At 41.0% G+C, this 11,942-nt stretch overlaps 2 protein-coding genes across 2 annotated transcripts in view; one reads left to right on the top strand and one right to left on the bottom strand.

Annotated features, from left to right (window-relative positions):
- The window catches only part of LOC103193262 (protein adenylyltransferase SelO-like), a gene marked incomplete at its 5' end in the record, with an annotated part of 95,354 nt that extends 88,183 nt beyond the window's left edge, over positions 1–7,171 (bottom strand). Inside the window, 5 exon segments of the mRNA XM_042780343.1 lie at positions 18–22; positions 133–257; positions 6,866–6,902; positions 6,904–6,936; positions 6,938–7,171. Of these exon segments, the coding sequence (XP_042636277.1) occupies positions 18–22; positions 133–257; positions 6,866–6,902; positions 6,904–6,936; positions 6,938–7,171 (434 nt within the window).
- Positions 7,172–7,182: 11 nt separating this feature from the next.
- PDSS1 (decaprenyl diphosphate synthase subunit 1) overlaps positions 7,183–11,942 on the top strand; it is a 67,069-nt gene continuing 62,309 nt past the window's right edge. The window contains exons 1-3 of the mRNA XM_007936418.1: positions 7,183–7,311; positions 10,655–10,719; positions 11,195–11,315. Of these exons, the coding sequence (XP_007934609.1) occupies positions 7,183–7,311; positions 10,655–10,719; positions 11,195–11,315 (315 nt within the window). The remainder of the gene's footprint in view (positions 7,312–10,654; positions 10,720–11,194; positions 11,316–11,942) is intronic.

Here is an 11,942-nt window from a genome sequence, read left to right on the forward strand (position 1 = left end):
AGTTCCTTGATACCTGCTGAGACTGGAGGGCAGATAAAGGCCCTAAGGAGTGTTAAGAATTACAAAAGTTCTGTTAGCACTACTGACACTAAAAGGTTTCTGGTTAAAGATGTTCCTGGAGGCTGCTAGAACTCTGGCTTCAGATTGACTCACAAGATGTACTCTTGATTTGAAAGGAGTAGGGAAGACAACTGAAAAAACACAGTTTTTCACTCTACGGACATAATTTTCTTTAACAGGATCAACTGGCAATACAGCTGATAAAAAAAAAAAAATACACCCTTCTTAATGTTCTCATTTATTGCATATATACCATTAATATTCCTTTAAAAGAATATAGTTCTTCAAAAAAAATAAATTTAAACCACTATTTCTTTTATACCTTGTTCTTTAAAGGCTATTTAATAATCTGCAACATATCAATATTCATATAGTATAGTATATGGAACTGCCCAGGAGGATGGGACATGGAAAAAGTTTAAAACAATAAGATACACACCCTGTCTTCAAAGATTTTTGTACTCCCAGGAGACAAAGAGAATGTACAACTTATTAATAAATAAGAATATAAAAATAAAATGAAAGTGAGCTGTATTAAGGTATCAGAAGCTATAGTAATATTCAATTCAGTGGAATCTAACCAAGATATACAGTATGAGGCACTTAACCACATGTTTTCTGCCCTTCAGAAACTGACAATTAACTGAAGGAAACAGACACAAACATAAAGAATTCGAATACCAGGCAGACGTTTTACTAGATGGACAAACTTCTTAGATCACACCAGAAACTTCACAATATGCCTGTATGCAAGGCCAGAAGTTTAAAAACTGCCTCTGAAAGACAAAGCATGTTTCCTAAAGTCCATGAGCTCAAACACATGTACTTTATTTAAAAAGTTGGAGACAGAAAAAAAAAAAAAAAAACGGAGAGACTGTTGAACTTCCTTTAAATATTCAGAATGTATTTATTCATATTTCAGCACAATTCTTAAAATTTTAATCTGCTTTCCTAAGCAATTAAAACAAGAACAATTAGAAGAAGGTAGGTGTATTAATAAAAGTACAAGACAACATTAAAAAAAACTCACTGCTGTCGAGTCGGATCGGACTCATAGCAGCCCTTCCTTGAGTTTCCGAGGCGGTATCACTACAGAAGTAAGTTGCCCAACCTGCCTTCTGAGGAGTGGCTGGTGAGTTTGAACCGCCAGCCTTTTGGTTAGCAGTCAAATGCCTTAGGCACTATGCCACCAGAGCTCCCAAGACAACATTAAAAAACACAAAAATATGTTTCTGGACAGAGAATATGTTACCAAGATGTCAATATTCCCAAATTATTTAATAAAGATAATGGAAATCTAGTTAAAATCCTAATAGGACTTTTTTTTTTTTTTGAAGAAATGGATAAATCCAAATCTGAAAAAAACCTAAATAAATAAACATTAAATTTCTTAAATAAAGAAGAGAGAGAGAACTGGGGAGTTTGCTTATCATAATAGAAATTTTAAGAATATAATAACTGAAAATATTAACAGTCCAAAAATAAATCCTCCCCAGAAGGAACACTGGGCAATCTTCTTCTATGATACCACCTCGAAAACCAAGGAGGGGTCACTATGAGTTGAATTGACTTGATGGCAGAGAGTTTAGGTTTTTTGGCTTAAAAATAAATGGAAAGATCAATAAACTCAATTGAAAGCGCAAAAGTGTCCAAAGTACATATAAGATTTCCTTATATAATGAAAATATTTTAAGTCAGTAGAGAAAGGTGTCCTTAAACAATTTGCTCAACTGTTTGGAATGAATTGTCACTCAAGCCTAGGTAAAAGTCAGTTTTAACAGCAATATGAGGTTGGGCAATCTACTTCCGTAGTGATACTGCCTCAGAAACCCAAGGAGGGGTCTCTATGAGTCAGGTCCGACTTGATGGCACATAACAACAACAACATGAGCTATCTTGTATCTTCCCTACAAAGGAAGCTGCAGTGGTTAAAGTGCTCAGCCGCTAGTCAAAAAGTTGGCAGTTCGAACCCACCAGCTGCTCCATGGAGAAAGATGTGGCACTCTGCTTTCACAAGATTATCCACTTACTGTGATCAAATCAATTCCCACTCAGAGACCCTATAAGATAAAGCAGAACTGCCCCCAGCGGGATTCTAAGGCTGTAAATCTTTATCAAGCAGACTGCCTCACCTTTCTCCCATCTTTCTCCAGTGGAGTGGCTGATGGTTCAAACCGCTATCCTTTTGGTTAGCAATCTAATACTTTAACCACTTCATCATCAGAGCTCCTTCTATAAGGATGTTGTTGTATGTCAAGTGGGACCTGACTCATAGAGACCCCTCCTTGGGTTTCTGAGGCGGTATCACTACAGAAGTAGATTGCCCAACCTTCCTTCCGAAGAGCGGCTGGTGGGTTTGAACCACCAGCCTTCTGGTTAGCAGTCAAGTGCCTTAGGCACTATGCCACAACCCTATGAGGCAGGTTGCCATGAGTAGCAATTGACTTTATGATAATGGGTTTTTGGTTTATCAGAGTAACAAAAATAGGCAAATGTGGGCCAGAATTAACTCTTTGTACATTCCTGTAAGTACATGATTTAAATAAATAAATAAATAAAAGCAGCATGGGAAAATGAGTGGATAGTCAACCAAAAAATGTGTGATTTCAGTATCCACTGCAGAAAACCTGACAATATGATTAGGAGGAGCAGATCTAATCGTTTATCTTCTTCCACAGGCAAGCCTGTGGAAACGGAGTAAATGATTTATTAATACATTGTCCTTTATGATGCTCTGGTGGCGTAGTGCCTAAGGCACTTGACTGCTAACCAGAAGGCTGGAGATTCAAACCCACCAGCCACTCCTCAGAAGGAAGACTGGGCAGTCTACTTCCATAGAGATACTGCCTTGGAAACCCAAGGAGGGGTCACTATGAGTCGAATCTCGATGGCAGTGAGTTGAGTTTTCAACATTTCGATAGGGTATCAAACCAAAGCAAACTAAAATCACTGCCATGGAGTCAATTCTAAGTCATAGCAACCCCTACTGGGTGTCCAAGACCATAAGTCTTTATAGAAGCAGGCTGCCTCATCTTTCTTCTGTAGAGTGTCAAGTAGGTTCGATATACCGACCTTTTGGTTAGCAGCCAAATGCCTTAACCATTACACCACCACTGTGCTCCTTTTGATAGGGCATACATAGACAGTATAAAATGTTCCACTGTAGTTATGATTTTGTATTGATTGATTCACATCGGACAAAGTACCTGATCAGTTAATCCCTGCCATCACTGGCCCTGGACCAAACAAGACTACTTGTTCCAGTGGCATGTAACCCACACCTTTGTTAGGCTTTACCAAGCTAACCATAGACTTAAAATCCCACAGACAATGTCAAAAACATTATACCTTTATCAATAATTCAGAAATCAGTAATTTCAAAATTCAATTCTTTAGAATTCACAATTTTGCATAAGAATATGAAATCCACAAAAACTACTAATCTTTCAGGGAAATTTTGTTTGAACCTCATGTTTCTACTAGTGTTATCCTGATAATTCATTGAATATTGATCTAACAACATCAGGATGACATGTTTTATGAAGTACTGTAAACCAGTAATATAAAGTATTATATACATCATCTCCTCTTAGCTATAGAACATGCTGTGGAAGGCTGAAGGGCCCCCCCCCACTGAAAACTACAGAACCTTCACAGGCTAGCAGGCATGATTAAAGTGAACATTCATCATAGTGACTAACTTGGTATTCCCCCCCCCCATTATCTTTCTTTTAAGTAAATATAACAGCCAATCTTTTTACAGACACTGAGTTCTTAAGATTTGCTATTTTCAATTATGTATTCTAAGCACAACCCTCTCCCACAACTGGTTTCAGCTAAGAACCGTAGCCTATGAAGCAAGAAGACCCTGGGAAGAGGGATGCTGAGTCTGGAGTAACCAGAGAAAAGAACAAAGGCATTCCTAGCTCTCTAAGGGATTTTCAACCCCCTTCCCATTTCCCTATATAATCATGTGAGACAGACATTTTAGAGAAGTGATTCTGTCTCCCTGTGCATCTATACTCAATAAACTTTTTGCTTTCCCTCTTCAACCTGTTGTGATCGCTGGCCCCTTGCAACAGGAGTTGGTTGTTGTTGTTATTATGTGCCCTGACTCATAGCGACCCCTCCTTGGGTTTCCGAGGCAGTATCACTACGGAAGTAAATTGCCCCATCTTCCTTCTGAGGAGTGGCTGGTGGGTTTGAACCACCAGCCTTCTGGTTAGCAGTCAAGTGCCTTAGGCACTATGCTACCAGAGCTCCTGCAACAGGAGGTAGTGACCTTGTTTTCCTACCACAAGTAGCATATTTTGAACAGTATTCACAATATGACAAAAAAATATCTGAAAGTATAGCCAACCTTCCAACATTGAAATAACCAATTTGAAAATGCTTTCAATTATATATTCTATTTTTATCAGTAAATATAGCGGTTTGAATACACCACTGGCTCTAAGGATAAAAAACCTGGCAATCTGCCCATCAAGATGACAGCCTAGGAAACCCTATGGGGTGGTTATACTCTGTCATTTAGGGCCACTATGAGTCAGAATTGACTGGACAGCACACAATAACTGTATTTTGTTTGTCTAAGTCCAATGGGGGAAAAATGCCAAAGTCTTTTCTAGACTGTGCATAAGAGGAGTTTTTTCTTCGGTAGCTACCTGCACAGCTTAGACAATGTTTTTAACTTCCTAGACTCATTTGTGGCTTAAACCAAAAAACACAAAACATACTGCCATCAATCAAGTTGATTCCAACTCACAGCAATCCTATGGGACATATTAGAACTGTCCCAGGGTTTCCAAGGCTGTAAATCTTTACAGAAGCAGATTACCTCATAATAACCTTTACTTATAAAGCACTCTACACTTTACATACTATTACATAATATTCAAGGAGCTCTGGTAGCATAATGCCTAAGGCACTTGACTGCTAACCAGAAGGCTGGTGGTTCAAACCCACCAGCCACTCCTGGGAAGGAAGGTTGGGCAATCCTACTTCTGTAGTGATACTGCCTCGGAAACCAAAGGAGAGGTCGCTATGAGTCGGGGCTGACTCAACGGCAAATAACAACAACATAATATTCAAGATTGGAAAAAATCCATTAAAATTGGTGTTAAGAAACTTATTTACGTATTCTATGTTTCTCTGAGTCGAGTCCAGCTCGATGGCACATAACAACAATAATACACTAAAAATATGAAAATAATGTGCTCAGCTCCAGGGCTACTCATTTATGCAAAGAGCTGTTCAAGAACAAGAAAAAGCATGTAACACAGGGAATTGCAATTGCCTATCTGCTGATACATTTCTCCAGCGTGAATTTTTTGAGGACAGTATTTTTTCTGTGTAAGAACACGTACACTCTCTCATGGGTTCTGTGTGTTGAATGCTTCATTATATCATAGATTTCTGTCATAAATGCACTGTCTCTCATTACCATGAAAAGAGTAGATGTGGCCATACAGCTAAGAAAAGGTTTTTCTAACCCATATGGTGCTTTGCTTGCTGAAAGTGAGGATGACTTAAGGCACCTACTGATGAAGGTTGAAGAATACAGTCTGCAGTATGGATTACATCTCAACATAAAGAAAACAAAAATCCTCACAACTGGACCAATGAGCAGCATCACAATCAATGGAGAGAAGATTGAGGTTGTCAAGGAATTCACATTGCTTGGTTCTACAATCGATGCCAACGGAAGCAGCAGTCAGGACATTAGACGATGTGTAGCATTGGGAAAGTCAACTGCGAAGGAACTGTTTCAAGTGCTGAGGAGCAAGGATATCTCCTTGAGGACTAAGGTGCGCCTGACACAAGCCATGATATTTCCAATCACCTTGTATGCATGTGAGAGCTGGACAATGAATAGGGAAGACCGAAGAAGAGTTGATGCTTTTGAGTTGTGGTGCTGGTGAAGAATGCTGAAAGTACCATGGACTGCTAAAAGAACTAACAGATCTGTCCTGGAGGAAGTGCAGCCAGAATGCTCCTTGGAAGCAAGAATGGCCAGACTTCGTCTCACCTATTTTGGTCATGTTGTAAGAAGGGACCATTCCCTGGAGAAGGATGTCATGCTTGGTAGGGTGGAGGGTTGACGAAAGAGGGGGAGGCCTTCAACGAGATGGATTGATACAGTGGCTGCGATGATGGGCTCGAGTATAGCAGGGATTGTGGGGCTGGTGCAGGATCGGGCAGTGTTTCGTTCTGCTGTGCATGGGGTCGCTATGAGTCGGAAACGACTCGATGGCACTTAACAACAACAACAACATGGTGCACCAATCCTGTACATGCTTCAGTATCTCCTGGACTGGCTGTAAGTAGGTTCAACATTAGTAAATATTAAAAATTTCACACAGCTCAATAACTCAATAGTGAGGCTTACATACGCATCTGCAATCCCGCCACACTACCACACAATATACCTATAACGCTTTCAGAGGAGAGAGTCCGAAAGTCCAAAGTTGAGGCTAACTTGGCTTCTCTTTCACAATAGCCCTGGGCCTGGTTTGACTTGTTACAGGAAAGATGTATAAAGCTGGCACTTCCTTCAAGGACAGATTGCAACAGGCAGCAGACAACGGCGTGGTCGGTCACACCCAAAAGATAAAGACAAAGAAAGTGTAGCCTCCAGATTAAGCAACAAAGCGGGAACTCGAATCTTGGAGTCATGTTTCTGCCTAAACACGCAGAGCAAAAGAGTCAGTGGCCGGACGTCTTCCGCTCTGTATTTCTCGGTAACAGTCGGTCTCCAAAATGTACATTTTTGCTATTACTGCTTTAGTTTATAGATCCACAAGGCGGCAAGGGGTCACTCTAAGTTTCTTCCGGGTTAGGCCCAGCGGCCGGGAGGAGAATAGCCCAGCCACCGTCACCGCCGCCACCTCCCCGAAATGGCGAGGGCGTCCAGCCAACCCCGCTTATTACTGGGGCAAGTAGGCGCCTGAAGTTCTGTGAGACTAGTAACCCAACCCAGGGGAGGAGCGAGAAAACATTGCCCCAGACCGGGCGGGGTATAAGCTCTTCCTGTGACAGTTTTCCGGCTCTGGGCCCCGGAAGGAGGGCCGCCGGAGCCATAGGCGGAGCCGCCGCCGCTGCCGCGACTCTCAGACTCTGACCATGGCCTCATGCTGGTGGCGGTGGCGGCGCTGCTGCTCTTGGAGGCTGGCCGCGCGGAGACCCGGGCCTGGCTGCCCCGGCCGTGTGGGGTCGTCTGGGACGCTCTCCACAGCGGGCGCCTACACACGGGTGAGGCCGGAAAGCGCGCCCTGAGATCCGGGCGCAGAGGTCACGGTGCCAATGACAGCGGCGCGGCGGAATGAATGGGAACTAGCGAGCTCATGCCGTCGGGTCCCGCGCGTCCAGAAGGCGGGTGGGGGGTATCGGGCCTGTGGGCCGAGGACCACGGGGTTGGCCTTATTTAGGGCACAGGTGTAGCTAGTTGCCCAAGATGGGACAGAGCCGCGTGGTGGGTTGGAGTCGCAGCCAAGCGTTTGCCTGAGGCAGGGAAGCTCCACACGGGGATGCAGAGGAGTGTCCTGAGGAAAGAAGGAGCATTTGGGATTTGAGGAGGAAGTGGTAAGGAGCAACGTACCACAGGAAACGCAGATTGTCTCCTTGGGGTATGGACAGAGGTAAAGCCTGGAAATCATCAGTTACAGCGAGCTTCAGGGGACAGAACTTAACCTGGAACATTACAGGAAGAAGTGCTTCGGGAGTTCAGAGATAGAGAGGACCGAAATGGCCTCAGAATTATCGGAACAGGTCTTGTGGAGAATGCAGGAACTATGCTACAGGTGGACTAGATTTTTCTCGTACATCATTTCCTTAGGAGGGAGAACACACCTGGATGGGAGAGGAAGGGCAGTAGAAGGAGAAAAGATAAAGAGGATGTCGAAAATAGAGAAGCTTGGGGGTAATCTTTAATTTGACCGAAGTCAAATCAGAATTTCAGCAATAACTTTGTCAACTTGATGCTCTTCCCTATTGCCTCCTAGACTTTGGACTCAATCACATTTTTCTCCCTTTGCAATTCATTTAGCACCTGAACATGTTTTTATCGTTTTGAGCTCTGCACTTGGTAACTATTAGTTCTCATTATGCCATGGGGTAGACCCATTATGTTAAGGGTAACTGCACAAGTAACTGCACAGAATCTGTGAACCCACGGGGCTTTTTAGAGACCCTTCCAGTCACATAGTAATAGTATTAGTGTTGGACTTCCATCTGAAAAGCAACCCCCCACCATTTTTTTCTTTTTGGTTCATCTGAATTTAAGACTCCGGTTTCATTCAGATATGGCACATTTCGTAATTCCAAATACCTGTCAGACTTTACCAATATGAAATTATAATATTTTATCACATATGAAAGTTGTCTACATTGTACCATAGTTGATCCATAGTATCTAAAATAGACAACTGGAGAGAGAATGGCAGCGGGCTAGTGGGTAGACTAGATAGTACAGGCATACCTCAGAGATATTGTGGGTACAGTTCCAGCCCACGACAATAAAGGTAATATTGCAGTAAAGCAAGTCATGTGAATTTTTTGCTTTCCCAATGCATATAAAGTTAGGTTTACACTATACTGTAATCTATTAAGTGTGTAATAGCAATATGAAAAAGTTTGAAATATTGTGAGAATTACCAGTGTGACAAGAGACATGAAGTGAGCATATGCTGTTGGATGAATGGCACAAATAGACTTGCTGGACACAGGGTTGCCACAACCTTCAATTTGTAAAAAATGCAGAAGTATGAAGTGCAATAAAATGAGGTAGGCCTTAGATAAGGACGTGGGGAGGAGGTGGGAGGAAAGCTGTGCCATTGGGAGCATTGTAATCAGTGCCTTGAAACAAAATGTGTGTGAACTGTTGAGTGTAAAACTAATCTGCTTTGTAAATTTGCACCCAAATCACAATAAAAATAAAAACGAGGCATGCCAGTGACCTGTTTAGAATATGTGACATTCCTAAAGTTGGGAGAGTATGGAAAATGTATCAGAGGAAGACAGACTTTACTAAGACCCATTTCAATAATGTCCTACATAGGTTTTGAGTATTTCTAGTACCAAAGATGTGGACATTATTTGAGGAGATGGCTGCATCCACCATCTGATGCCACTAGATACTTTCCTTTGACACTCCTTTTCCTGATTGCATGCGCACTGAAGATCTTTCTCAGACACAGAATGAAGTTGATAGTTTCCATGTCTGCCTTGGTGACCACAAGGAGGGATTGCACTGACAACACCAGCACAATGTATTTCTAATTCATGTGTCAGTGATGTTTTTCATTATAAAATAATACAATTAGCATTCTGGTCTCTGTCTGACACATTGTTATTGATTATTCTGAGTCTTTCAGGACCTGATAATCCTTGGGGATGAAAAGCAACAACAGTAAAGCCAGCTCTGGTTTTCTAACCAGTAGGTTTTCAGCTGTGCTGTTTCCTGATTTGTACATTCTTCTGACTTCTCCAGTAATAGTGTAACAAATCTTATAGTAGGGCAGAAACCGTCTGATTTTGCCAGATCACTTGTCAATGCTGCCCTTTTGATTCTCACCCAGCATTTTCTTTTATTTTAAAAAGTGCATCCAAGGGAGGCAAGGTGGACTCTCAGGGAGGATGTGTGATGGAAAGGAAAAGAACATGAGTTCTTGGAAAATTGGTTGTTGCTTCTGCTAATAGTGGCATACCCAAGTGTCACAGCTCTGTTTCCCACAATTTCCTTTTAATATTTTATTGCTCTTCTAAATGCCCCTAAACCCCACTTTGGAAGACATTTCCCTAAGATATGCTTGAAGGATCTCTGGTGGCATAGTGCCCAAGGCCTTTGACTGCTAACCAGAAAGTTGGTGGTTCAAACCACTCAGCCACTCCCCAAAAGGAAGATGGAGCAATCTACGTCCATGAGGATTTACCACCTTAGAAACCCAGTGGGGGCCACTAAGAGAATTGATTCGATGACAGTGAGTTTGGTATTAAGTTTTTAGGTGTACTATGAAGCAGAAAATAGGTTATTCAGTAGATACTGTATTCAATATATATTGAACACTAGGCTCTGGGCTAAGAGCTCTGCTTACACTCTAAATTAACCTCAACATATCTCCATCAGAATGATACTACAAGGTAATATAACTAGATGTTTGGATTTGAACTAAAATCTGCCTTCCTAAGACACCGCTTTTAACTCCTATACTGTCTAGTGGTTAAGAGCACTCCATATTAGCTATGTAATTTTAACCCTTCACTCCAGGTTAGAGAAATATGGAAAACTACTTTTCAGATCTGAAAGGATGAGATAGGGATATGGAAACTGACTCTCTGAGAGCAGGAATACATGATACATGTTTTTTATATTCTACTTTTTTCTTACCTTTATTTTCTATAATGACAGGTCTTGTTTTAGTAATTAGAAGAGGAAGTTAGCTTTTTAATACTGTCCTTTTTCTAAAGTTTACAATCTACCTATAAGGTCAATTAAAAGAAAGATTATTGTGAATTATGGGAGTTTTTATTTTTCAATGTTATGAACTGAAGTTTTCAGGAGTATTTTTCTTATGAATCTCTTGATTTTATTTTATAGATGCCCTATTTTAATCTTGTGAAGAGTTTAAAATCTACCTTTCCAAATGTGTATAGGATATCAAGGTAAGTTTATGATCCATATTCAACTACTAAAATTACTAATTGTTGTGCTAGTAAGTTTCTATTCCAAATTGTCCCGCAAATTTAATATGTTGGTTAAGCAAGTGCCATGCATCTGTTCTTTGTGATCTCTGCCTTTTCAAAAACCAGGAATATAATAGAATTTAAACTTAACCCAGAATCGCACTGAATGTAGTTTAGTCTTCCTTGAATTTTGTAGGTTTTCAAAGTGTTGGTTATAAAAATGAACTTTTGTCACACTGTTTAGAAAGAACAGAATTCTGTGTGTTTTCCTAAATCATGATGATTTTTTGGATTTATGCTTAATTTCTAGTAAGTATTTGGGCTTAATTTTTCATTGTCTAAGTCTACTACATGTATGAATATATATATGTGTGTGTCTATATTATTTTTATTTAAAAATGAGGTCATAAAATAGCACTCAGTCTTAACACTCTGTGCCTTTTGCTGGTCCCAGATTTCATCATACAACCCCAGTGGCATGCTGTTGCAGTAAAACATGGAGTGGTGAAAAATACATCGATCCTTTTAAACTTGGCTGGAGAGACTTGAAAGGTCTGTATGAGGATATTAGAAAGGTAAGATCTTTGATTATGCTGTCAAGTCATGTTGATTTTTAAAATATTGAAAAACCCATGCAAAAGACAATATACCAAAAGCAAGTGACCAATACAATAAGGAAAAGGAAGACACAGAGGTGCACAAGAGGTAAAGACAACAAAGATAAACACTTTTACATACACAATATTGCACTATCAGTATGCTCTTGTTGTTGTTGTTAGGTGCCATCAAGTCATCTCTGATTCATAGTGACCCTATGCATAGCAGGACAAGACACTGCCCGATCCTGTGCCAGCCTCACGATCCTTGCTATACCTGAGCCCATCATTTCAGTCACTGTGTCAGTCCATCTTGTGGAGGGCCTTCCCCTTCTTCGTTGACTCTCCACTTTACCAAACATGATATCCTTCTCCAGGGAATGGTTATCCTTCCTTTGGACAACATGACCAAAGTAGGTGAGATGAAGTCTGGCCATTCTTTCTTCCAGGAAGCATTCTAGCTACACCTCTTCCAGGACAGATTTGTTAGTCCTTTTAGCAGACCATGGTACTCTTAGCATTCTTCTCCAACACCACAACTCAAAAGCATCAACTCTTCTTCAGTCTTCCTTATTCATTGTCCAGCTCTCACATGCATAAGAGGCA

The sequence above is a fragment of the Orycteropus afer genome, unplaced genomic scaffold, assembly GCF_000298275.1.
Source record: "Orycteropus afer afer isolate SDZICR_OR568_19922 unplaced genomic scaffold, OryAfe1.0 scaffold00035, whole genome shotgun sequence".
In the NCBI taxonomy this organism is placed as follows: Eukaryota; Metazoa; Chordata; class Mammalia; order Tubulidentata; family Orycteropodidae; genus Orycteropus; species Orycteropus afer.